The sequence below is a fragment of the Oncorhynchus kisutch genome, unplaced genomic scaffold (assembly GCF_002021735.2).
Source record: "Oncorhynchus kisutch isolate 150728-3 unplaced genomic scaffold, Okis_V2 scaffold4074, whole genome shotgun sequence".
NCBI lineage: Eukaryota > Metazoa > Chordata > Actinopteri > Salmoniformes > Salmonidae > Oncorhynchus > Oncorhynchus kisutch.
In genome coordinates this window covers 89,982-117,500 of record NW_022266019.1, presented here as the reverse complement: position 1 = coordinate 117,500, position 27,519 = coordinate 89,982, and the positions used below count along the sequence as shown (strand labels likewise).

Sequence of the window (27,519 nt, the reverse complement as noted above, 5' to 3'; positions counted from 1 at the left end):
ATCCTCTATTCTGTAAACACATAATAACCCAATCACCATGCCTGTACCTTTCAGCCAACTCTGGAGTGTGTAGCTACATAGATCCTCTATTCTGTAAACACATAATAACCCAATCACCATGCCTGTACCTTTCAGCCAACTCTGGAGTGTGTAGCTACATAGATCCTCTATTCTGTAAACACATAATAACCCAATCACCATGCCTGTACCTTTCAGCCAACTCTGGAGTGTGTAGCTACATAGATCCTCTATTCTGTAAACACATAATAACCCAATCACCATGCCTGTACCTTTCAGCCAACTCTGGAGTGTGTAGCTACATAGATCCTCTATTCTGTAAACACATAATAACCCAATCACCATGCCTGTACCTTTCAGCCAACTCTGGAGTGTGTAGCTACATAGATCCTCTATTCTGTAAACACATAATAACCCAATCACCATGCCTGTACCTTTCAGCCAACTCTGGAGTGTGTAGCTACATAGATCCTCTATTCTGTAAACACATAATAACCCAATCACCATGCCTGTACCTTTCAGCCAACTCTGGAGTGTGTAGCTACATAGATCCTCTATTCTGTAAACACATAATAACCCAATCACCATGCCTGTACCTTTCAGCCAACTCTGGAGTGTGTAGCTACATAGATCCTCTATTCTGTAAACACATAATAACCCAATCACCAGCCTGTACCTTTCAGCCAACTCTGGAGTGTGTAGCTACATAGATCCTCTATTCTGTAAACACATAATAACCCAATCACCATGCCTGTACCTTTCAGCCAACTCTGGAGTGTGTAGCTACATAGATCCTCTATTCTGTAAACACATAATAACCCAATCACCATGCCTGTACCTTTCAGCCAACTCTGGAGTGTGTAGCTACATAGATCCTCTATTCTGTAAACACATAATAACCCAATCACCATGCCTGTACCTTTCAGCCAACTCTGGAGTGTGTAGCTACATAGATCCTCTATTCTGTAAACACATAATAACCCAATCACCATGCCTGTACCTTTCAGCCAACTCTGGAGTGTGTAGCTACATAGATCCTCTATTCTGTAAACACATAATAACCCAATCACCATGCCTGTACCTTTCAGCCAACTCTGGAGTGTGTAGCTACATAGATCCTCTATTCTGTAAACACATAATAACCCAATCACCATGCCTGTACCTTTCAGCCAACTCTGGAGTGTGTAGCTACATAGATCCTCTATTCTGTAAACACATAATAACCCAATCACCATGCCTGTACCTTTCAGCCAACTCTGGAGTGTGTAGCTACATAGATCCTCTATTCTGTAAACACATAATAACCCAATCACCAGCCTGTACCTTTCAGCCAACTCTGGAGTGTGTAGCTACATAGATCCTCTATTCTGTAAACACATAATAACCCAATCACCATGCCTGTACCTTTCAGCCAACTCTGGAGTGTGTAGCTACATAGATCCTCTATTCTGTAAACACATAATAACCCAATCACCATGCCTGTACCTTTCAGCCAACTCTGGAGTGTGTAGCTACATAGATCCTCTATTCTGTAAACACATAATAACCCAATCACCATGCCTGTACCTTTCAGCCAACTCTGGAGTGTGTAGCTACATAGATCCTCTATTCTGTAAACACATAATAACCCAATCACCATGCCTGTACCTTTCAGCCAACTCTGGAGTGTGTAGCTACATAGATCCTCTATTCTGTAAACACATAATAACCCAATCACCATGCCTGTACCTTTCAGCCAACTCTGGAGTGTGTAGCTACATAGATCCTCTATTCTGTAAACACATAATAACCCAATCACCATGCCTGTACCTTTCAGCCAACTCTGGAGTGTGTAGCTACATAGATCCTCTATTCTGTAAACACATAATAACCCAATCACCATGCCTGTACCTTTCAGCCAACTCTGGAGTGTGTAGCTACATAGATCCTCTATTCTGTAAACACATAATAACCCAATCACCATGCCTGTACCTTTCAGCCAACTCTGGAGTGTGTAGCTACATAGATCCTCTATTCTGTAAACACATAATAACCCAATCACCATGCCTGTACCTTTCAGCCAACTCTGGAGTGTGTAGCTACATAGATCCTCTATTCTGTAAACACATAATAACCCAATCACCATGCCTGTACCTTTCAGCCAACTCTGGAGTGTGTAGCTACATAGATCCTCTATTCTGTAAACACATAATAACCCAATCACCAGCCTGTACCTTTCAGCCAACTCTGGAGTGTGTAGCTACATAGATCCTCTATTCTGTAAACACATAATAACCCAATCACCAGCCTGTACCTTTCAGCCAACTCTGGAGTGTGTAGCTACATAGATCCTCTATTCTGTAAACACATAATAACCCAATCACCAGCCTGTACCTTTCAGCCAACTCTGGAGTGTGTAGCTACATAGATCCTCTATTCTGTAAACACATAATAACCCAATCACCAGCCTGTACCTTTCAGCCAACTCTGGAGTGTGTAGCTACATAGATCCTCTATTCTGTAAACACATAATAACCCAATCACCATGCCTGTACCTTTCAGCCAACTCTGGAGTGTGTAGCTACATAGATCCTCTATTCTGTAAACACATAATAACCCAATCACCAGCCTGTACCTTTCAGCCAACTCTGGAGTGTGTAGCTACATAGATCCTCTATTCTGTAAACACATAATAACCCAATCACCATGCCTGTACCTTTCAGCCAACTCTGGAGTGTGTAGCTACATAGATCCTCTATTCTGTAAACACATAATAACCCAATCACCATGCCTGTACCTTTCAGCCAACTCTGGAGTGTGTAGCTACATAGATCCTCTATTCTGTAAACACATAATAACCCAATCACCATGCCTGTACCTTTCAGCCAACTCTGGAGTGTGTAGCTACATAGATCCTCTATTCTGTAAACACATAATAACCCAATCACCATGCCTGTACCTTTCAGCCAACTCTGGAGTGTGTAGCTACATAGATCCTCTATTCTGTAAACACATAATAACCCAATCACCATGCCTGTACCTTTCAGCCAACTCTGGAGTGTGTAGCTACATAGATCCTCTATTCTGTAAACACATAATAACCCAATCACCATGCCTGTACCTTTCAGCCAACTCTGGAGTGTGTAGCTACATAGATCCTCTATTCTGTAAACACATAATAACCCAATCACCATGCCTGTACCTTTCAGCCAACTCTGGAGTGTGTAGCTACATAGATCCTCTATTCTGTAAACACATAATAACCCAATCACCATGCCTGTACCTTTCAGCCAACTCTGGAGTGTGTAGCTACATAGATCCTCTATTCTGTAAACACATAATAACCCAATCACCATGCCTGTACCTTTCAGCCAACTCTGGAGTGTGTAGCTACATAGATCCTCTATTCTGTAAACACATAATAACCCAATCACCAGCCTGTACCTTTCAGCCAACTCTGGAGTGTGTAGCTACATAGATCCTCTATTCTGTAAACACATAATAACCCAATCACCAGCCTGTACCTTTCAGCCAACTCTGGAGTGTGTAGCTACATAGATCCTCTATTCTGTAAACACATAATAACCCAATCACCAGCCTGTACCTTTCAGCCAACTCTGGAGTGTGTAGCTACATAGATCCTCTATTCTGTAAACACATAATAACCCAATCACCAGCCTGTACCTTTCAGCCAACTCTGGAGTGTGTAGCTACATAGATCCTCTATTCTGTAAACACATAATAACCCAATCACCATGCCTGTACCTTTCAGCCAACTCTGGAGTGTGTAGCTACATAGATCCTCTATTCTGTAAACACATAATAACCCAATCACCAGCCTGTACCTTTCAGCCAACTCTGGAGTGTGTAGCTACATAGATCCTCTATTCTGTAAACACATAATAACCCAATCACCATGCCTGTACCTTTCAGCCAACTCTGGAGTGTGTAGCTACATAGATCCTCTATTCTGTAAACACATAATAACCCAATCACCATGCCTGTACCTTTCAGCCAACTCTGGAGTGTGTAGCTACATAGATCCTCTATTCTGTAAACACATAATAACCCAATCACCATGCCTGTACCTTTCAGCCAACTCTGGAGTGTGTAGCTACATAGATCCTCTATTCTGTAAACACATAATAACCCAATCACCATGCCTGTACCTTTCAGCCAACTCTGGAGTGTGTAGCTACATAGATCCTCTATTCTGTAAACACATAATAACCCAATCACCATGCCTGTACCTTTCAGCCAACTCTGGAGTGTGTAGCTACATAGATCCTCTATTCTGTAAACACATAATAACCCAATCACCATGCCTGTACCTTTCAGCCAACTCTGGAGTGTGTAGCTACATAGATCCTCTATTCTGTAAACACATAATAACCCAATCACCATGCCTGTACCTTTCAGCCAACTCTGGAGTGTGTAGCTACATAGATCCTCTATTCTGTAAACACATAATAACCCAATCACCAGCCTGTACCTTTCAGCCAACTCTGGAGTGTGTAGCTACATAGATCCTCTATTCTGTAAACACATAATAACCCAATCACCATGCCTGTACCTTTCAGCCAACTCTGGAGTGTGTAGCTACATAGATCCTCTATTCTGTAAACACATAATAACCCAATCACCATGCCTGTACCTTTCAGCCAACTCTGGAGTGTGTAGCTACATAGATCCTCTATTCTGTAAACACATAATAACCCAATCACCAGCCTGTACCTTTCAGCCAACTCTGGAGTGTGTAGCTACATAGATCCTCTATTCTGTAAACACATAATAACCCAATCACCATGCCTGTACCTTTCAGCCAACTCTGGAGTGTGTAGCTACATAGATCCTCTATTCTGTAAACACATAATAACCCAATCACCATGCCTGTACCTTTCAGCCAACTCTGGAGTGTGTAGCTACATAGATCCTCTATTCTGTAAACACATAATAACCCAATCACCATGCCTGTACCTTTCAGCCAACTCTGGAGTGTGTAGCTACATAGATCCTCTATTCTGTAAACACATAATAACCCAATCACCATGCCTGTACCTTTCAGCCAACTCTGGAGTGTGTAGCTACATAGATCCTCTATTCTGTAAACACATAATAACCCAATCACCAGCCTGTACCTTTCAGCCAACTCTGGAGTGTGTAGCTACATAGATCCTCTATTCTGTAAACACATAATAACCCAATCACCATGCCTGTACCTTTCAGCCAACTCTGGAGTGTGTAGCTACATAGATCCTCTATTCTGTAAACACATAATAACCCAATCACCATGCCTGTACCTTTCAGCCAACTCTGGAGTGTGTAGCTACATAGATCCTCTATTCTGTAAACACATAATAACCCAATCACCATGCCTGTACCTTTCAGCCAACTCTGGAGTGTGTAGCTACATAGATCCTCTATTCTGTAAACACATAATAACCCAATCACCATGCCTGTACCTTTCAGCCAACTCTGGAGTGTGTAGCTACATAGATCCTCTATTCTGTAAACACATAATAACCCAATCACCATGCCTGTACCTTTCAGCCAACTCTGGAGTGTGTAGCTACATAGATCCTCTATTCTGTAAACACATAATAACCCAATCACCATGCCTGTACCTTTCAGCCAACTCTGGAGTGTGTAGCTACATAGATCCTCTATTCTGTAAACACATAATAACCCAATCACCATGCCTGTACCTTTCAGCCAACTCTGGAGTGTGTAGCTACATAGATCCTCTATTCTGTAAACACATAATAACCCAATCACCATGCCTGTACCTTTCAGCCAACTCTGGAGTGTGTAGCTACATAGATCCTCTATTCTGTAAACACATAATAACCCAATCACCATGCCTGTACCTTTCAGCCAACTCTGGAGTGTGTAGCTACATAGATCCTCTATTCTGTAAACACATAATAACCCAATCACCATGCCTGTACCTTTCAGCCAACTCTGGAGTGTGTAGCTACATAGATCCTCTATTCTGTAAACACATAATAACCCAATCACCATGCCTGTACCTTTCAGCCAACTCTGGAGTGTGTAGCTACATAGATCCTCTTTTCTGTAAACACACCCCTCCACGGTCCTCTTTCTCACACCCCACACCAATACCATACAGAATCAATAATCAAAGTGATAACATCACAAATAAATAATACATCAAAACAAATAAATTATGAATGAAAACAAATAAATTATGAATGAAAACAAATAAATTATGAATGAAAACAAATAAATTATGAATGAAAACAAATAAATTATGAATGAAAACAAATAAATTATGAATGAAAACAAATAAATTATGAATGAAAACAAATAAATTATGAATGAAAACAAATAAATTATTGACATTCAAATATAATAGTTACTTAAATACTCTATTAACGCAAGCAGGTTGGCTCTGAGTCCGGAGATTGTCATTGCGTGAGGCTTCTTGCAGTGTGGTGATGATGCTACGTATGTCCAGTTTGTCCCTTGTGTGGTTTCAGCACAGTGTACTGTAGGTTACGGTTAAAAAAGCTGAACAGTCTTTTGGGACCTGTTATGACATCACTTTTATGTCTTCCAGCGTGTCACATGTTCTCTGTGATGTCACACAGGCACTTTGTGATGTCATAGAGGTTCCTTATTTGTGATGTCACAGAGGCTCTCCATGATGTCACAGGACACTAGAACTGCCTTGTCTCATCTCTCTCTCCTTTCAATTGTGCTTCTACTTTTTTTTGTCGCTACGTGGACCTGTTGCAGTTCACACATTCATTCCCCACTCAGCCTGGTGACTGACTGATTGGCTGGCAACCCTGTGTAGTGGGTCTAGAGGTCAGAATTGAAAGGTCAACCGACATGTGTTTTAGGGGTCAGAGATCGTTGGTTCAGTTCAGAGCGCGGTGAGTGTGCGGAACAGCTGTGTGAGGCAGAAGACAGAAGCAGTGAGGGCGGTACACTGCTTGGCAAGGAGCTTGGTGCTGAGGTCATGACAGCTCCGCCTCCCGCTCGCCCTCTCCGCCGCCAGCACAAACTCCCGGTACGTTCTGGCCACGTCCGCCAGCCCCGCCAGTGCCTCGGCATTCCTCCGGTCGCACCGGTCGCACCCAGAGAACCATAGGCACATGCCGGCCATGCCCACCAGGGTCCTGAAGCTGTCGGAGAGGGAGAAGAGCATCTCGTCTGGGGTCTGCCCCACCCGGACCACCTTCTGACAGCCAGCCATCAGCCTCCGGGCCTCCCCGTGGAGAAGACGCTTGTTCTCTGAGAAGTGGGTGGCGCAGGTCTCCCTGGGGTGCCTCCCCCCTCTGCTCCCCATCCTACCCCCCTGCAGGAGGGTGAGAAGCTCGTCCACGTCGCTCCGGACATTCTGGAACCCTGCGGGGGGCGGTGGGAAGCGGCGGTGGCGTAGTCGGCTGATATCATCATGGAGACTTGACTGGGACAAGAAGCAGTTGGACGGGGAGAGGAGCGGGGAGAGGAGTGGTGAGAGCTCCATGGAGGAGGAGGGGGGCAGGACGGAGCGAGGGAAGGAGGGAGAGAGGAGGGAGGAGGGAGGGGAGGAGGAGAGGAAAGAGGAGAGAGGAGGAGAGGTCGTGAGAGGGAGGGCCAGCGCAGAGGAAGAGGGTTGGGAGGCAGGAGGAGAACTTGTCCGACAGGAGAACTCGTAAACTGTCAACTCATCGTCGAAGCTGTCACCCCCGCTGAAACAGTTGGTATAAACCAGCGGTGGTGGACACCTGCATGCCTCCAGGGGCGTCTGCACCCCCTCCATGACCGTCTCGCACCCTGACGCCAGCACCGAGCTACACCCAAAGTCAGGCTTGGCCGGCGAATAGGATTCCATGTGGGCCTGGTTGGGCTGGGTCTCACAGGTGGAGGTGAAGACCCCACACCCTGTAGTCAGAGTGTTCAGCAGGCCTGCCTCCTCACCTGGGGGTCTACAGAAGCTGTTGCTCCCAAATGGCTGTCCTCTCATGTTAGAACTAGGGAAGCTGAGCCCCGGTCCGTTCAGACTCTGTGTGGTCACCACTAGACTCTGTGTGGTCACCACTAGACTCTGTGTGGTCACCACTAGACTCTGTGTGGTCACCACTAAAGCAGAGGGGCAGGAAGACAACGGAGCAGACATTTTGGGGCCTGAAAAGGGTTCAAGGCAAGGCTCTGGCATGGGTTCTACTCTGATGGGGTGAGGATTAGAAGAAGAGGAATTCAGACTCTCTGTGGTTACCACTAAAGCAGGGGGATAAGAAGACGACAAGGCGGCCATTTTGGAGCGTATGGATAGTGGTTCATGGTCTGGTTTGGGCTCTACGCGTATGGGCACGCGAAAGGAAGGACAGGAAGGTAATGGGGCGGCCATTTTGTGGATAGTGGAGCCTGGGGAGAGTAGTTCAGGGACTGGTTTGGGCTCCAGACAGATAGGTGCTGGAGCCATAGGAGGGGCAGTTTCCACTGTAGCAATGGGACAGGTAGGCAACTTGACAACCATTTTGGGATCTGGTTTGGACTCTAGAGAGATGGGTGCTAAAGGGGGAGGAAGGGAGGATCCGTAGACCATCACGACCTTCTCGATCACCTCCTTGACCTCTGAAACCGTCAACCTCGTGATTTCCGCCCCGGCCGTCTCCACAACAACCTCGCCAACCTCCGATTCTGTCAGCGTAACCTCAGAATCATCCGATTCTACCAACGCCACCCCGGAATCTTTCAAATCCTCCCCTGTTGCCACCTTTGTGACATCGTCGTACTTGGTGGTTTCGGTGGTGACCATTACCTCAGTCTTGTTGCTGGTGGTCTCCGGAGAGGGGCTCCTGTTGGGGCTTCCCACCCCAGAGAGGGTGAGGGTTTCCTGGGAGCGAGATAAATAGAGGGGCAGGCTCTGGATCTTCCCCCGTAATGTGGAGGCCGAGAGGCTTTGCCCGATGATGCCCGGTGAGCAAGGCCGGAGGAGGAAGCCTGTTGTAGGTGATATGGGAGACTCTTTGGGAATGTTAGCCGTAGCTGAGTTGGCATTAGCTGAATTAGCATTAGTCATAGCTAAGTTAGCATTACCTGTAGAATCATTGCTAGTTGTAAGGGAATTAATTATAGCATTATCTTCATTGTTAGTCGTAGCAAAATCGGCATAAGCTATAGTGTTAGCCGGAACAGATTTGATGCTATTTGTATCTTTGTGATTAGCAGTGGCTAAATCAGAGTCAACTGTAGTCTCAGTGTTTGCCATGACAGAATGAATGTGGCCTGTATCTGCAATGTTAGCCGTAGCAACATCAGTGTTATCAGTAACAGAATTAGTGCTATCTATATCTTCATCATTTTTAATTTCTGCTTTCCTTTGGCTTGTCAGGTCTTGGTGACTGATAGCGAGTTTTCTATGGACTTGAGTCAAGCAGCTAATGTCCTTCTCTCCATCTGAGAGTATGAAAAGTTTGGGTTGAGACCCCACATTCCCATCCTTGCTATCCCTCTCTCCCCTCTCCGTGTGGGGGATGGAGGGGGCTGGGAAGGGTGGCAGTGGAGAGGTGGGGGGAGGAGGAGCAGAAAGGGGAGTCACGCTCTCCTCACCACCAGCCATGCCTTGTTCACCCCCCGTGTCCCTCCCATACACACCTGGATGGGAGATACTTATTTGGGGTACGAAAGAGGCTTCCTGATCCTCGTCTTTCGTGAGACACAGAGGTCGTCTACTAAATTGGGACCCCCTAACAGAGGGTGGTCCTTCAGAAATGAGCGAGGGCTGTCTCTCCTCTCTGTCGCTTTCCCCCTCCTCCCCCTCCTCCCCCGTTTCCTCCCCCCTCTGCCCCTCCTCCTCCTTAATCTCAGTCAGAAACATGTGACATGTGAATGGTCCTGCCCCTGCTTCTCCACCCCCCTCCTCTTCCTCCATCTCTCCCTCCACCTCCTCCCCGTCTCCTCTACGATCAGGGCTCTCCTTGCCGTCTGGTTCTACTCTACAGCGGACAGCCGTGATGGAGAGGGAGGCTGCCGTCACCAGGGCCGTGACCGATTTGGACTCCATCATGTCGGGCTCCGTCTCCATGGACTGCCGCCTGTTCCTGGAGCTCCTATGGAGGTCACCCTTCGGGTTATCAGGCGCCCGTGGATTTCCCTTTGGGTTATCAAGCACACGTGGCTCTCCTGGTCCCCGATGGGACCCCTCTGGGCTGGGCTTGGCGAGGATAGGCTTGGACTCGAGCTGGGACGCCTCACCCTCGGCGTGGCTCAGAGAGGAGACAGTAGGACATGGGTTCTGGCTCTGCTCAGATGGTTCTGGGTCCAGACTCAGCTGCTGGCTTTCGTCTGAGCTCTCTGTCCGGTTCTGTGCCAGGTCCAGATGCTGATCAGGAACGTGATCTGGGTTCCTGTTCCGCTCCTGGTTTTGGTCCGGTCCAGGGTAGGAGACTGTTGAGGTGAAGTCGGTCTGCATGAAGGAACGACGTTTCTTCGATCTTTTCCTAGAGAGCCTGGAGAACATGTCTCTCCCTCCTCCTCCTTCGCTGGTCTCTCCCTCTCTACCCGCCTCTCTTTCATGCCTCGTTCCTTCAGCCAGGCTGATTCTGATGTCACTCAGGCTCACAGATTGCTGCGTCATTCCACTCGTCATCTCGGCTGAAAAATCTGGAAAAAAATGACAACTTTATGTGGCGAAAGAAATCAGAACAAACCTTAAATAATTAAATGCTTCCCAGGTATGTAGTCACCTAAAATCATCAGGAATTAGATCATTTCATCCATTTAATCTCATTAATCTCTCTTTATACATCACCAATTAACTGGAGAATACGCACTGTGCTTCTCACAGTTTATCTAATATGACCAGTTTCAGTTCTTCAAGTAAACACTTAAAAACTTGTTGACACCATATCGAACTTAGTGCAATAAAGTGCATAACCCCACCAACCTCTGGACATCCAAGAGGGAACTAACTATTACACCTTACAGTACAGTACCAACCTCTGGACATCCAAGAGGGAACTAACTATTACACCTTACAGTACAGTAACAACCCTGATATCTGAGAGAACTAACTATTACACCTTACAGTACAGTAACAACCCTGACATCTGAGGGAACTAACTATTACACCTTACAGTACAGTAACAACCCTGACATCTGAGGGAACTAACTATTACACCTTACAGTACAGTAACAACCCTGACATCCAAGAGGGAACTAACTATTACACCTTACAGTACAGTACCAACCTCTGGACATCCAAGAGGGAACTAACTATTACACCTTACAGTACAGTACCAACCTCTGGACATCCAAGAGGGAACTAACTATTACACCTTACAGTACAGTAACAACCCTGACATCTGAGGGAACTAACCATTACACCTTACAGTACAGTACCAACCTCTGGACATCCAAGAGGGAACTAACTATTACACCTTACAGTACAGTAACAACCCTGATATCTGAGAGGGAACTAACTATTACACCTTACAGTACAGTAACAACCCTGACATCTAAGAGGGAACTAACCATTACACCTTACAGTACAGTAACAACCCTGACATCTAAGAGGGAACTAACCATTACACCTTACAGTACAGTAACAACCCTGACATCTGAGGGAACTAACTATTACACCTTACAGTACAGTAACAACCCTGACATCTGAGGGAACTAACTATTACACCTTACAGTACAGTAACAACCCTGACATCTGAGGGAACTAACTATTACACCTTACAGTACAGTAACAACCCTGACATCCAAGAGGGAACTAACTATTACACCTTACAGTACAGTAACAACCCTGACATCTAAGAGGGAACTAACCATTACACCTTACAGTACAGTAACAACCCTGACATCTGAGGGAACTAACTATTACACCTTACAGTACAGTAACAACCCTGATATCTGAGAGGGAACTAACTATTACACCTTACAGTACAGTACCAACCCTGATATCTGAGAGAACTAACTGTTACACCTTACAGTACAGTACCAACCCTGATATCTGAGAGAACTAACTGTTACACCTTACAGTACAGTAACAACCCTGACACACCTCTGGACACAGTCCCTGATGTTGGGTCTTCAGGTGAGGCAATCCGATCCCTCGCATCAAAGAACTCCTCGTCAGAACTGCTGTCTCCGAACCCTGGAGGCGGCTGGAGGATGGGCACGGGCTCTAGGGTTAGGAGTGCCCCCTGCTCTTCCTCCTCACCACCACCTTCCTCTTCCTCAGTCTCAGGGTGAGGGTGGGTGAGGCTGCGGGTGCTGTCGGGGGTAACATTAGGGCAGATATTGTAGTAATGCCTCGCGTCGCTCTGCTCGAAGGTAAACACACAGTCCATAAGTGAGGAGGAGGAGGAACGGGGACATCCGGATACAGACAATACCTCCTGTCCAGTTCCTTCATTACTCCTCCTCCTCTCTTCCCTCTTCTCCTCCTCATCCTCATCGTCACTCGCCTCCGGAGGACTGGGGAGGTACTCCAGCATGAGAGAGAGCTCAGCGTAGTTCAGGTTCTCAGAGGGGTCAACCACGGGGGTCACAGGTTCAGAGTTTATAGAGTCAGGGGTCATGGGAGAATGGTGAGAGTTGACCCAAGCTCCGTTGCCCGATCTCCTCCCTCTTCCCCCTCCTCTGTACTCTCCTCCCCCTCCTCTCCACTCTCCTCCCCCTCCTCTGCACTCTCCTCCCCCTCCTCTCCACTCTCCTGACCCCCCTCCACCTCCTTCTCCTCTCCACTCTCCTGCCCTTCCTTGTGGTGAGGATGCACCCTCTCGTGGGTGAGGCTGGGGATGAGGGGGCTCCACTGTGAGGCGGAAGGGAGGGTGAGGGTGAGGGAGGGAGGAAGAGCAGGCGATCAGGTCATCTTCCTCCAGAGCATCCAGGGAGTCACTGGAGATGCTGGTCATGAAACGAGAATCAGTACGACACGAGTCTGACGCCTCCTCTGATACGGACCGGTGCTCTTCTGTCATAGCCCCCCAAACCTCCCCTCCTCCTCTCTCCTCCTCTCCTTTCCTCTCCCCTCCTCCTCTCTCCTCTTCTTCTTTCCTCTCCCCTCCTCCTCTCTCCTCCTCTCCTTTCCTCTCCCCTCCTCCTCTCTCCTCCACTCCTTTCCTCTCCCCTCCCCCTCTCTCCTCCTCTCCTTTCCTCTCCCCTCCTCTCTCCTCCTCTCCTTTCCTCTCCTTTCCTTCTCTTTCCTTCTTTGCGCTCTTGTCCTCTCTTTCTCTGTCGTCTTCCTGCATTGCTCCGTTCTCTGCTCCTCGTTGTTTCCCAGAGTTCACCTCTCCTCCTGCTTCAGTGTCTTTCTCTCTCTGGTCCCCAACTCCCCCCACCTTCTCCTCAATTCTCTCCTTCTTTTTGTTTTTTCTCAGTGGAGACATAGTTCCGTATTTCATATTTTTCTCTTGTTCTCCTTCTCCCTTCTCATTCTTTTTCCTGTCCTCTCTCTCCTTCCTCTCTTTCCTCTCCTCTTTCCTCTCCTCCATAATCCGGCGTAGACCGACCGGGTCTGATGTGGTTCGCTTGTTGTTATGGGATACAAGGGAGATGAGAGTGTCCATGTCCATGTCGGAGGAATCGTCAGAGTCACTGCCACCCCGCGACACATAACCTATAGACACACACACACCATGACAACATGAAACCTGGAACACATAACCTATAGACACACACCATGACAACATGAAACCTGGTACACATAACCTATAGACACACACACACCACGACAACATGAAACCTGGAACACATAACCTATAGACACACACACACCATGACAACATGAAACCTGGTACACATAACCTATAGACACACACCATGACAACATGAAACCTGGTACACATAACCTATAGAAACACACACACCATGACAACATGAAACCTGGTACACATAACCTATAGACACACACCATGACAACATGAAACCTGGTACACATAACCTATAGACACACACACACCGCGACAACATGAAACCTGGAACACATAACCTATAGACACACACCATGACAACATGAAACCTGGTACACATAACCTATAGACACACACCATGACAACATGAAACCTGGAACACATAACCTATAGACACACACCATGACAACATGAAACCTGGTACACATAACCTATAGACACACACCATGACAACATGAAACCTGGAACACATAACCTATAGACACACACCACGACAACATGACACCTGGAACACATTACATCATGAAAAAACACTTCCACAACTTCATTTTCATGATAGGTTTACTTATCTATCAGCTTACAGTATATAATGCACTATTTAACATATATACAACCTAGTTCTACTGTCTGACACACAGACACAACCTAGTTCTACTGTCTGACACACAGACACAACCTAGTTCTACTGTCTGACACACAGACACAACCTAGTTCTACTGTCTGACACACAGATACAACCTAGATCTACTGTCTGACACACAAATACAACCTAGATCTACTGTCTGACACACAGATACAACCTAGTTCTACTGTCTAACACACAGACACAACCTAGTTCTACTGTCTGACACACAGATACAACCTAGATCTACTGTCTGACACACAAATACAACCTAGATCTACTGTCTGACACACAGACACAACCTAGTTCTACTGTCTAACACACAGATACAACCTAGTTCTACTGTCTGACACACAGATACAACCTAGTTCTACTGTCTGACACACAGATACAACCTAGTTATACTGTCTAACACACAGATACAACCTAGATCTACTGTCTGACACACAGATACAACCTAGTTCGCTGTGCTGCTGGGTGTGTGTGTGTGTGTGTGTATGTGTGTGTGTGTGTGTGTGTGTGTGTGTGTGTGTGTGTGTGTGTGTGTGTGTGTGTGTGTGTGTGTGTGTGTGTGTGTGTGTGTGTGGTAGCATACCCTCCTCGGCAGACACGCGGTGCTGCTTGCCGTCCTGTGTCCAGGGGAAGATGATGAGGCTGGGGTCCACTAGGGCACGACAGTACCCTGCCACCAGACAGGACAGTTCCTTAGCTGCTACTGACTCCAACAACAGGGTGATAGGCTGGGGAGAGGAGGAGAGGAACAAGGAAGAAGAGAGGAGGAGGAGAGGAACAAGGAAGAGGACAGGAGGAGGAGAGGAGAGGAGGAGGAGAGGAGAGGAGGAGAGGAACAAGGAAGAGGAGAGGAACAAGGAAGAGGAGAGGAGGAGGAGAGGAGAGAGGGAGGAGGAGAGGAAGGGGAAGAAAGAGAGGAGGGAGGGAGAAGAGAGAGAGGAGGAGGGGAGCAGAGGAGAGCAGGTGAGGGGAGAGAAGACGAGGCTTCAGTGATAAAAACACGTGTTTCAGTAGTAGAAAACTAGCTTTTGGGGAAATTGGCTTTGTAGCGTGTGTCTGCGTCTGTGTGTCTGCTAGTCCGTGCATGCATGTCTGTGTGTGTGTACCATACCTTGATGTCCTGTAGATATATCTTGACCAGACTGACGCGGTCAGACTCTGGTAGCAGCTCTATGCGTGTGATGCTGCTGAACTCTGTGAGGGTGGTCATGATGCTCAGTTTGTGGTTCACCACCTGACTGATACCGTACCGCGACCCCACCAACAGGGTCACCATCGACTCTCTGTCCTGGAGCTATATATAGAGAGAGAGAGAGAGAGAGAGAGAGAGAGAGACAGAGAGAGACAGAGAGGGAGAGAGGGAATTAAGTTATTTTTATTTCTTTTTCTTTTTTGACCTTTATTTAACTAGGAAAGTCAGTTAAGAACAAATTCTTATTTTCAATGACGGCCTAGGAACAGTGGGTTAACTGCCTGTTCAGGGGTAGAACGACAGATTTGTACCTTGTCAGCTCGGGGGTTTGAACTCGCAACCTTCCAGTTACTAGTCCAACGCTCTAACCACTAGGCTACGCTGCCGCCCCAGTTCTCATAAAGAGTTGAGGTCAGTTGAGCGTTTTCCTCGCCTAGATCTGTGGATAAGGGAGGTGCATCATGGGAGTACTGAAGATCCAGGTTCTGTGGCCACCTAATTCCCACCCCTACAGCCAGCACTCCCAACTCAACTTTGGCCTGAAAACATGGCACTCCCTGGCCACACCACCAGGGGGTGCCAAAAAAGAATAATTAATAGCTCTGTCATCCCCACTGAAACCCATCATATCCTGTCAGTAGACAGAGATGAATAGAGAGAGAGAGACACCATGACAGGATACGTTGATAGAGATAAATATCAATAGAGATGAATAGAAAGAGAGAGACACCATGACAGGATACGTTGATAGAGATAAATATCAATAGAGATGAATAGAAAGAGAGAGACACCATGACAGGATACGTTGATAGAGATAAATATCAATAGAGATTAATAGAAAGAGAGAGACACCATGACAGGATACGTTGATAGAGATAAATATCAATAGAGATGAATAGAGAGAGAGAGAGACACCATGACAGGATACGTTGATAGAGATAAATATCAATAGAGATGAATAGAGAGAGAGAGACACCATGACAGGATACGTTGATAGAGATAAATATCAATAGAGATGAATAGAGAGAGAGAGACAGGATACGTTGATAGAGATAAATATCAATAGAGATGAATAGAGAGAGAGAGACACCATGACAGGATACGTTGATAGAGATAAATATCAATAGAGATGAATAGAGAGAGAGAGACACCATGACAGGATACGTTGATAGAGATAAATATCAATAGAGATGAATAGAAAGAGAGAGACACCATGACAGGATACGTTGATAGAGATAAATATCAATAGAGATGAATAGAAAGAGAGAGACACCATGACAGGATACGTTGATAGAGATAAATATCAATAGAGATGAATAGAAAGAGAGAGACACCATGACAGGATACGTTGATAGAGATAAATATCAATAGAGATGAATAGAGAGAGAGAGAGACACCATGACAGGATACGTTGATAGAGATAAATATCAATAGAGATGAATAGAGAGAGAGAGACACCATGACAGGATACGTTGATAGAGATAAATATCAATAGAGATGAATAGAGAGAGAGAGACAGGATACGTTGATAGAGATAAATATCAATAGAGATGAATAGAGAGAGAGAGACACCATGACAGGATACGTTGATAGAGATAAATATCAATAGAGATGAATAGAGAGAGAGAGACACCATGACAGGATACGTTGATAGAGATAAATATCAATAGAGATGAATAGAAAGAGAGAGACACCATGACAGGATACGTTGATAGAGATAAATATCAATAGAGATGAATAGAGAGAGAGAGAGACACCATGACAGGATACGTTGATAGAGATAAATATCAATAGAGATGAATAGAGAGAGAGAGACACCATGACAGGATACGTTGATAGAGATAAATATCAATAGAGATGAATAGAGAGAGAGAGACAGGATACGTTGATAGAGATAAATATCAATAGAGATGAATAGAGAGAGAGAGAGACACCATGACAGGATATGTTGATAGAGATAAATATCAATAGAGATGAATAGAGAGAGAGAGACACCATGACAGGATACGTTGATAGAGATAAATATCAATAGAGATGAATAGAGAGAGAGAGACACCATGAAAGGATACGTTGATAGAGATAAATATCAATAGAGATGAATAGAGAGAGAGAGACACCATGACAGGATACGTTGATAGAGATAAATATCAATAGAGATGAATAGAGAGAGAGAGACACCATGACAGGATACGTTGATAGAGATAAATATCAATAGAGATGAATAGAGAGAGAGAGACACCATGACAGGATACGTTGATAGAGATAAATATCAATAGAGATGAATAGAGAGAGAGAGACACCATGACAGGATACGTTGATAGAGATAAATATCAATAGAGATGAATAGAGAGAGAGAGACACCATGACAGGATACGTTGATAGAGATAAATATCAATAGAGATGAATAGAGAGAGAGAGACACCATGACAGGATACATTGATAGAGATAAATATCAATAGAGATGAATAGAGAGAGAGAGACACCATGACAGGATACGTTGATAGAGATAAATATCAATAGAGATGAATAGAGAGAGAGAGACACCATGACAGGATACGTTGATAGAGATAAATATCAATAGAGATGAATAGAGAGAGAGAGACACCATGACAGGATACGTTGATAGAGATAAATATCAATAGAGATGAATAGAGAGAGAGAGAGACACCATGAAAGGATACGTTGATAGAGATAAATATCAATAGAATACATCATGCAAGCACTGACAAAGAGAAATAGAGAGATATAATCCTTCACAGTGGTGCTGAGGGACTACCATCATGACATAGACAGAGATAATATAATCCTTCACAGTGGTGCTGAGGGACTACCATCATGACATAGACAGAGATAATATAATCCTTCACAGTGGTGCTGAGGGACTACCATCATGATATAGACAGAGATAATATAATCCTTCACAGTGGTGCTGAGGGACTACCATCATGACATAGACAGAGATAATATAATCCTTCACAGTGGTGCTGAGGGACTACCATCATGATATAGACAGAGATAATCTCTCCCCTACCATCATGATATAGACAGAGATAATCTCCCCCCTACCATCATGATATAGACAGAGATAATATAATCCTTCACAGAGGTGCTGAGGGACTACCATCATGATATAGACAGAGATAATATAATCCTTCACAGTGGTGCTGAGGGACTACCATCATGATATAGACAGAGATAATATAATCCTTCACAGCGGTGCTGAGGGACTACCATCATGACATAGACAGAGATAATATAATCCTTCACAGTGGTGCTGAGGGACTACCATCATGATATAGACAGAGATAATATAATCCTTCACAGTGGTGCTGAGGGACTACCATCATGACATAGACAGAGATAATCTCCCCCCTACCATCATGACATAGACAGAGATAACTAGAGATAGATAGAGCTCAACCCTCTTCTACCATCATGATATAGACAGAGATAATATAATCCTTCACAGTGGTGCTGAGGGACTTCCATCATGATATAGACAGAGATAATATAATCCTTCACAGTGGTGCTGAGGGACTACCATCATGATATAGACAGAGATAATCTCTCCCCTACCATCATGATATAGACAGAGATAACTAGAGATAGATAGAGCTCATCTCTCTTCTACCATCATGATATAGACAGAGATCATCTCTCCCCTACCATCATGACATAGATAGAGCTCATCTCTCCCCTACCATCATGACATAGACAGAGATAATCTCTCCCCTACCATCATGACATAGACAGAGATAATCTCTCTCCTACCATCATGACATAGACAGAGATAATCTCTCCCCTACCATCATGATATAGACAGAGATAATCTCTCCCCTACCATCATGACATAGACAGAGATAATCTCTCCCCTACCATCATGATATAGACAGAGATAATATAATCCTTCACAGTGGTGCTGAGGGACTACCATCATGACATAGCCAGAGATAATATAATCCTTCACAGTGGTGCTGAGGGACTACCATCATGACATAGACAGAGATAATATAATCCTTCACAGTGGTGCTGAGGGACTACCATCATGACATAGACAGAGATAATATAATCCTTCACAGTGGTGCTGAGGGACTACCATCATGATATAGACAGAGATAATCTCTCCCCTACCATCATGATATAGACAGAGATAATCTCTCTTCTACCATCATGACATAGACAGAGATAATCTCTCTTCTACCATCATGACATAGACAGAGATAACCTCTCCCCTACCATCATGACATAGACAGAGATAATATAATCCTTCACAGTGGTGCTGAGGGACTACCATCATGACATAGACAGAGATAATATAATCCTTCACAGTGGTGCTGAGGGACTACCATCATGATATAGACAGAGATAATCTCTCCCCTACCATCATGATATAGACAGAGATAATCTCTCCCCTACCATCATGATATAGACAGAGATAATATAATCCTTCACAGTGGTGCTGAGGGACTACCATCATGATATAGACAGAGATAATATAATCCTTCACAGTGGTGCTGAGGGACTACCATCATGACATAGACAGAGATAATATAATCCTTCACAGTGGTGCTGAGGGACTACCATCATGACATAGACAGAGATAATATAATCCTTCACAGTGGTGCTGAGGGACTACCATCATGATATAGACAGAGATAATCTCTCCCCTACCATCATGATATAGACAGAGATAATCTCTCCCCTACCATCATGATATAGACATAGATAATATAATCCTTCACAGTGGTGCTGAGGGACTACCATCATGATATAGACAGAGATAATATAATCCTTCACAGTGGTGCTGAGGGACTACCATCATGATATAGACAGAGATAATATAATCCTTCACAGTGGTGCTGAGGGACTACCATCATGACATAGTCAGAGATAATATAATCCTTCACAGTGGTGCTGAGGGACTACCATCATGACATAGACAGAGATAATCTCTCCCCTACCATCATGACATAGACAGAGATAACTAGAGATAGATAGAGCTCAACCCTCTTCTACCATCATGATATAGACAGAGATAATATAATCCTTCACAGTGGTGCTGAGGGACTACCATCATGATATAGACAGAGATAATATAATCCTTCACAGTGGTGCTGAGGGACTACCATCATGATATAGACAGAGATCATATCTCCCCTACCATCATGATATAGACAGAGATAATCTCTCTTCTACCATCATGACATAGACAGAGATAATCTCTCTTCTACCATCATGACATAGACAGAGATAACCTCTCCCCTACCATCATGACATAGACAAAGATAATATAATCCTTCACAGTGGTGCTGAGGGACTACCATCATGACATAGACAGAGATAATATAATCCTTCACAGTGGTGCTGAGGGACTACCATCATGATATAGACAGAGATAATCTCTCCCCTACCATCATGATATAGACAGAGATAATCTCTCCCCTACCATCATGATATAGACAGAGATAATATAATCCTTCACAGTGGTGCTGAGGGACTACCATCATGATATAGACAGAGATAATATAATCCTTCACAGTGGTGCTGAGGGACTACCATCATGACATAGACAGAGATAATATAATCCTTCACAGTGGTGCTGAGGGACTACCATCATGACATAGACAGAGATAATATAATCCTTCACAGTGGTGCTGAGGGACTACCATCATGATATAGACAGAGATAATCTCTCCCCTACCATCATGATATAGACAGAGATAATCTCTCCCCTACCATCATGATATAGACATAGATAATATAATCCTTCACAGTGGTGCTGAGGGACTACCATCATGATATAGACAGAGATAATATAATCCTTCACAGTGGTGCTGAGGGACTACCATCATGATATAGACAGAGATAATATAATCCTTCACAGTGGTGCTGAGGGACTACCATCATGACATAGTCAGAGATAATATAATCCTTCACAGTGGTGCTGAGGGACTACCATCATGACATAGACAGAGATAATCTCTCCCCTACCATCATGACATAGACAGAGATAACTAGAGATAGATAGAGCTCAACCCTCTTCTACCATCATGATATAGACAGAGATAATATAATCCTTCACAGTGGTGCTGAGGGACTACCATCATGATATAGACAGAGATAATATAATCCTTCACAGTGGTGCTGAGGGACTACCATCATGATATAGACAGAGATAATCTCTCCCCTACCATCATGATATAGACAGAGATAACTAGAGATAGATAGAGCTCATCTCTCCCCTACCATCATGACATAGACAGAGATAATCTCTCCACTACCATCATGACATAGACAGAGATAATCTCTCCCCTACCATCATGATATAGACAGAGATAATATAATCCTTCACAGTGGTGCTGAGGGACTACCATCATGACATAGACAGAGATAATATAATCCTTCACAGTGGTGCTGAGGGACTACCATCATGATATAGACAGAGATAATCTCTCCCCTACCATCATGATATAGACAGAGATAATATAATCCTTCACAGTGGTGCTGAGGGACTACCATCATGATATAGACAGAGATAATATAATCCTTCACAGTGGTGCTGAGGGACTACCATCATGATATAGACAGAGATAATATAATCCTTCACAGTGGTGCTGAGGGACTACCATCATGACATAGTCAGAGATAATATAATCCTTCACAGTGGTGCTGAGGGACTACCATCATGACATAGACAGAGATAATCTCTCCCCTACCATCATGACATAGACAGAGATAACTAGAGATAGATAGAGCTCAACCCTCTTCTACCATCATGATATAGACAGAGATAATATAATCCTTCACAGTGGTGCTGAGGGACTACCATCATGATATAGACAGAGATAATATAATCCTTCACAGTGGTGCTGAGGGACTACCATCATGATATAGACAGAGATAATCTCTCCCCTACCATCATGATATAGACAGAGATAACTAGAGATAGATAGAGCTCATCTCTCCCCTACCATCATGACATAGACAGAGATAATCTCTCCACTACCATCATGACATAGACAGAGATAATCTCTCCCCTACCATCATGATATAGACAGAGATAATATAATCCTTCACAGTGGTGCTGAGGGACTACCATCATGACATAGTCAGAGATAATATAATCCTTCACAGTGGTGCTGAGGGACTACCATCATGACATAGACAGAGATAATCTCTCCCCTACCATCATGACATAGACAGAGATAACTAGAGATAGATAGAGCTCAACCCTCTTCTACCATCATGATATAGACAGAGATAATATAATCCTTCACAGTGGTGCTGAGGGACTACCATCATGATATAGACAGAGATAATATAATCCTTCACAGTGGTGCTGAGGGACTACCATCATGATATAGACAGAGATAATCTCTCCCCTACCATCATGATATAGACAGAGATAACTAGAGATAGATAGAGCTCATCTCTCCCCTACCATCATGACATAGACAGAGATAATCTCTCCACTACCATCATGACATAGACAGAGATAATCTCTCCCCTACCATCATGATATAGACAGAGATAATATAATCCTTCACAGTGGTGCTGAGGGACTACCATCATGACATAGACAGAGATAATATAATCCTTCACAGTGGTGCTGAGGGACTACCATCATGATATAGACAGAGATAATCTCTCCCCTACCATCATGATATAGACAGAGATAATATAATCCTTCACAGTGGTGCTGAGGGACTACCATCATGATATAGACAGAGATAATATAATCCTTCACAGTGGTGCTGAGGGACTACCATCATGACATAGACAGAGATAATATAATCCTTCACAGTGGTGCTGAGGGACTACCATCATGATATAGACAGAGATAATCTCTCCCCTACCATCATGATATAGACAGAGATAATCTCTCCCCTACCATCATGATATAGACATAGATAATATAATCCTTCACAGTGGTGCTGAGGGACTACCATCATGATATAGACAGAGATAATATAATCCTTCACAGTGGTGCTGAGGGACTACCATCATGACATAGTCAGAGATAATATAATCCTTCACAGTGGTGCTGAGGGACTACCATCATGACATAGACAGAGATAATCTCTCCCCTACCATCATGACATAGACAGAGATAACTAGAGATAGATAGAGCTCAACCCTCTTCTACCATCATGATATAGACAGAGATAATATAATCCTTCACAGTGGTGCTGAGGGACTACCATCATGATATAGACAGAGATAATATAATCCTTCACAGTGGTGCTGAGGGACTACCATCATGATATAGACAGAGATAATCTCTCCCCTACCATCATGATATAGACAGAGATAACTAGAGATAGATAGAGCTCATCTCTCCCCTACCATCATGACATAGACAGAGATAATCTCTCCACTACCATCATGACATAGACAGAGATAATCTCTCCCCTACCATCATGATATAGACAGAGATAATATAATCCTTCACAGTGGTGCTGAGGGACTACCATCATGACATAGACAGAGATAATATAATCCTTCACAGTGGTGCTGAGGGACTACCATCATGACATAGACAGAGATAATATAATCCTTCACAGTGGTGCTGAGGGACTACCATCATGACATAGACAGAGATAATCTCTCCCCTACCATCATGATATAGACAGAGATAATCTCTCCCCTACCATCATGATATAGACAGAGATAATCTCTCCCCTACCATCATGATATAGACAGAGATAATCTCTCCCCTACCATCATGATATAGACAGAGATAATCTCTCCCCTACCATCATGATATAGACAGAGCTCATCTCTCCCCTACCATCATGATATAGACAGAGCTCATCTCTCCCCTACCGTCATGATATAGACAGAGATAACTAGAGATAGATAGAGCTCATCTCTCTTCTACCATCATGACATAGACAGAGATAATCTCTCCCCTACCATCATGACATAGACAGAGATAACTAGAGATAGATAGAGCTCATCTCTCTTCTACCATCATGACATAGACAGAGATAACTAGAGATAGATAGAGCTCATCTCTCCCCTACCATCATGACATAGACAGAGATAATCTCTCCCCTACCATCATGACATAGACAGAGATAACTAGAGATAGATAGAGCTAATCTCTCCCCTACCATCATGATATAGACAGAGATAACTAGAGATAGATAGAGCTAATCTCTCCCCTACCATCATGGTAGAGATACAGAGATAACTACATAGAGGTAATCTCTCCCCTACCATCATGGTAGAGATACAGAGATAACTACATAGAGGTAATCTCTCCCCTACCATCATGGTAGAGATACAGAGATAACTACATAGAGGTAATCTCTCCCCTACCATCATGGTAGAGATACAGAGATAACTAGATAGAGGTAACCTCTCCACTACCATCATGGTAGAGATACAGAGATAACTAGATAGTGGTAATCTCTCTCCTACCATCATGGTAGAGATACAGAGATAACTAGACAGAGGTAATCTCTCTCCTACCATCATGGTGGCGCTGAAGGACTTCCCGCCGAAGGACTTGAGGTCACACAGCTCCTCCAGGTAGTTAATCTTCGCCTGATTGGCCGACAGCACCTTCTGCTTTGGCTCCTGTGATTGGCTCTTCTTCATGTGATAGCCAATGGCCTTTCTCAGATCCTTTTCCCTCATGTTCCTCAGGAGGGTTGAAGAGATAAAGTTCTCAATGCCCCAACTCTTCCTGTAGAGAAGATAGAGGGACTATGATCAGCTGTAATGTTCTGTTCTGTTCTAATAGAGGGACTATGATCAGCTGTTCTGTTCTAATAGAGGGACTATGATCAGCTGTACTGTTCTGTTCTGTTGTAATAGAGGGACTATGATCAGCTGTAATGTTCTGTTCTAATAGAGGGACTATGATCAGCTGTAATGTTCTGTTCTGTTCTAATAGAGGGACTATGATCAGCTGTTCTGTTCTGTTCTAATAGAGGGACTATGATCAGCTGTAATGTTCTGTTCTAATAGAGGGACTATGATCAGCTGTTCTGTTCTGTTCTAATAGAGGGACTATGATCAGCTGTAATGTTCTGTTCTAATAGAGGGACTATGATCAGCTGTAATGTTCTGTTCTGTTCTAATAGAGGGACTATGATCAGCTGTTCTGTTCTGTTCTGTTGTAATAGAGGGACTATGATCAGCTGTAATGTTCTGTTCTGTTCTAATAGAGGGACTATGATCAGCTGTTCTGTTCTGTTCTAATAGAGGGACTATGATCAGCTGTAATGTTCTGTTCTAATAGAGGGACTATGATCAGCTGTAATGTTCTGTTCTGTTCTAATAGAGGGACTATGATCAGCTGTAATGTTCTGTTCTAATAGAGGGACTATGATCAGCTGTAATGTTCTGTTCTGTTCTAATAGAGGGACTATGATCAGCTGTACTGTTCTGTTCTAATAGAGGGACTATGATCAGCTGTAATGTTCTGTTCTGTTCTAATAGAGGGACTATGATCAGCTGTAATGTTCTGTTCTAATAGAGGGACTATGATCAGCTGTAATGTTCTGTTCTAATAGAGGGACTATGATCAGCTGTTCTGTTCTGTTCTAATAGAGGGACTATGATCAGCTGTAATGTTCTGTTCTAATAGAGGGACTATGATCAGCTGTAATGTTCTGTTCTAATAGAGGGACTATGATCAGCTGTAATGTTCTGTTCTAATAGAGGGACTATGATCAGCTGTAATGTTCTGTTCTAATAGAGGGACTATGATCAGCTGTAATGTTCTGTTCTAATAGAGGGACTATGATCAGCTGTAATGTTCTGTTCTGTTCTAATAGAGGGACTATGATCAGCTGTAATGTTCTGTTCTGTTCTAATAGAGGGACTATGATCAGCTGTTCTGTTCTGTTCTAATAGAGGGACTATGATCAGCTGTTCTGTTCTGTTCTAATAGAGGGACTATGATCAGCTGTAATGTTCTGTTCTAATAGAGGGACTATGATCAGCTGTAATGTTCTGTTCTGTTCTAATAGAGGGGCTATGATCAGCTGTAATGTTCTGTTCTATTCTAATAGAGGGATTATGATCAGCTGTTCTGTTCTGTTCTAATAGAGGGACTATGATCAGCTGTAATGTTCTGTTCTAATAGAGGGACTATGATCAGCTGTAATGTTCTGTTCTAATAGAGGGACTATGATCAGCTGTAATGTTCTGTTCTAATAGAGGGACTATGATCAGCTGTAATGTTCTGTTCTGTTCTAATAGAGGGACTATGATCAGCTGTATTGTTCTGTTCTAATAGAGGGACTATGATCAGCTGTAATGTTCTGTTCTGTTCTAATAGAGGGACTATGATCAGCTGTTCTGTTCTGTTCTAATAGAGGGACTATGATCAGCTGTAATGTTCTGTTCTAATAGAGGGACTATGATCAGCTGTAATGTTCTGTTCTAATAGAGGGACTATGATCAGCTGTAATGTTCTGTTCTGTTCTAATAGAGGGACTATGATCAGCTGTAATGTTCTGTTCTATTCTAATAGAGGGACTATGATCAGCTGTTCTGTTCTGTTCTAATAGAGGGACTATGATCAGCTGTAATGTTCTGTTCTAATAGAGGGACTATGATCAGCTGTAATGTTCTGTTCTAATAGAGGGACTATGATCAGCTGTTCTGTTCTGTTCTAATAGAGGGACTATGATCAGCTGTTCTGTTCTAATAGAGGGACTATGATCAGCTGTTCTGTTCTGTTCTAATAGAGGGACTATGATCAGCTGTATTGTTCTGTTCTAATAGAGGGACTATGATCAGCTGTAATGTTCTGTTCTAATAGAGGGACTATGATCAGCTGTAATGTTCTGTTCTAATAGAGGGACTATGATCAGCTGTAATGTTCTGTTCTAATAGAGGGACTATGATCAGCTGTAATGTTCTGTTCTGTTCTAATAGAGGGACTATGATCAGCTGTAATGTTATGTTCTGTTCTAATAGAGGGACTATGATCAGCTGTTCTGTTCTGTTCTAATAGAGGGACTATGATCAGCTGTTCTGTTCTGTTCTAATAGAGGGACTATGATCAGCTGTAATGTTCT

At 43.9% G+C, this 27,519-nt stretch overlaps 1 protein-coding gene across 1 annotated transcript in view; it reads right to left on the bottom strand.

Moving 5' to 3' along the window:
* Positions 1-6,326: 6,326 nt before the first annotated feature.
* LOC116373854 (FERM and PDZ domain-containing protein 1-like) overlaps positions 6,327-27,519 on the bottom strand; it is a 70,242-nt gene continuing 49,049 nt past the window's right edge. The window contains exons 11-16 of the mRNA XM_031822145.1: positions 24,956-25,172; positions 15,398-15,580; positions 14,870-15,014; positions 13,110-13,579; positions 12,020-13,016; positions 6,327-10,614 (exon numbers count right to left, since the gene is read on the bottom strand). Coding sequence (XP_031678005.1) covers positions 6,887-10,614; positions 12,020-13,016; positions 13,110-13,579; positions 14,870-15,014; positions 15,398-15,580; positions 24,956-25,172 — 5,740 coding nt within the window. The 3' untranslated portion in view covers positions 6,327-6,886. The remainder of the gene's footprint in view (positions 10,615-12,019; positions 13,017-13,109; positions 13,580-14,869; positions 15,015-15,397; positions 15,581-24,955; positions 25,173-27,519) is intronic.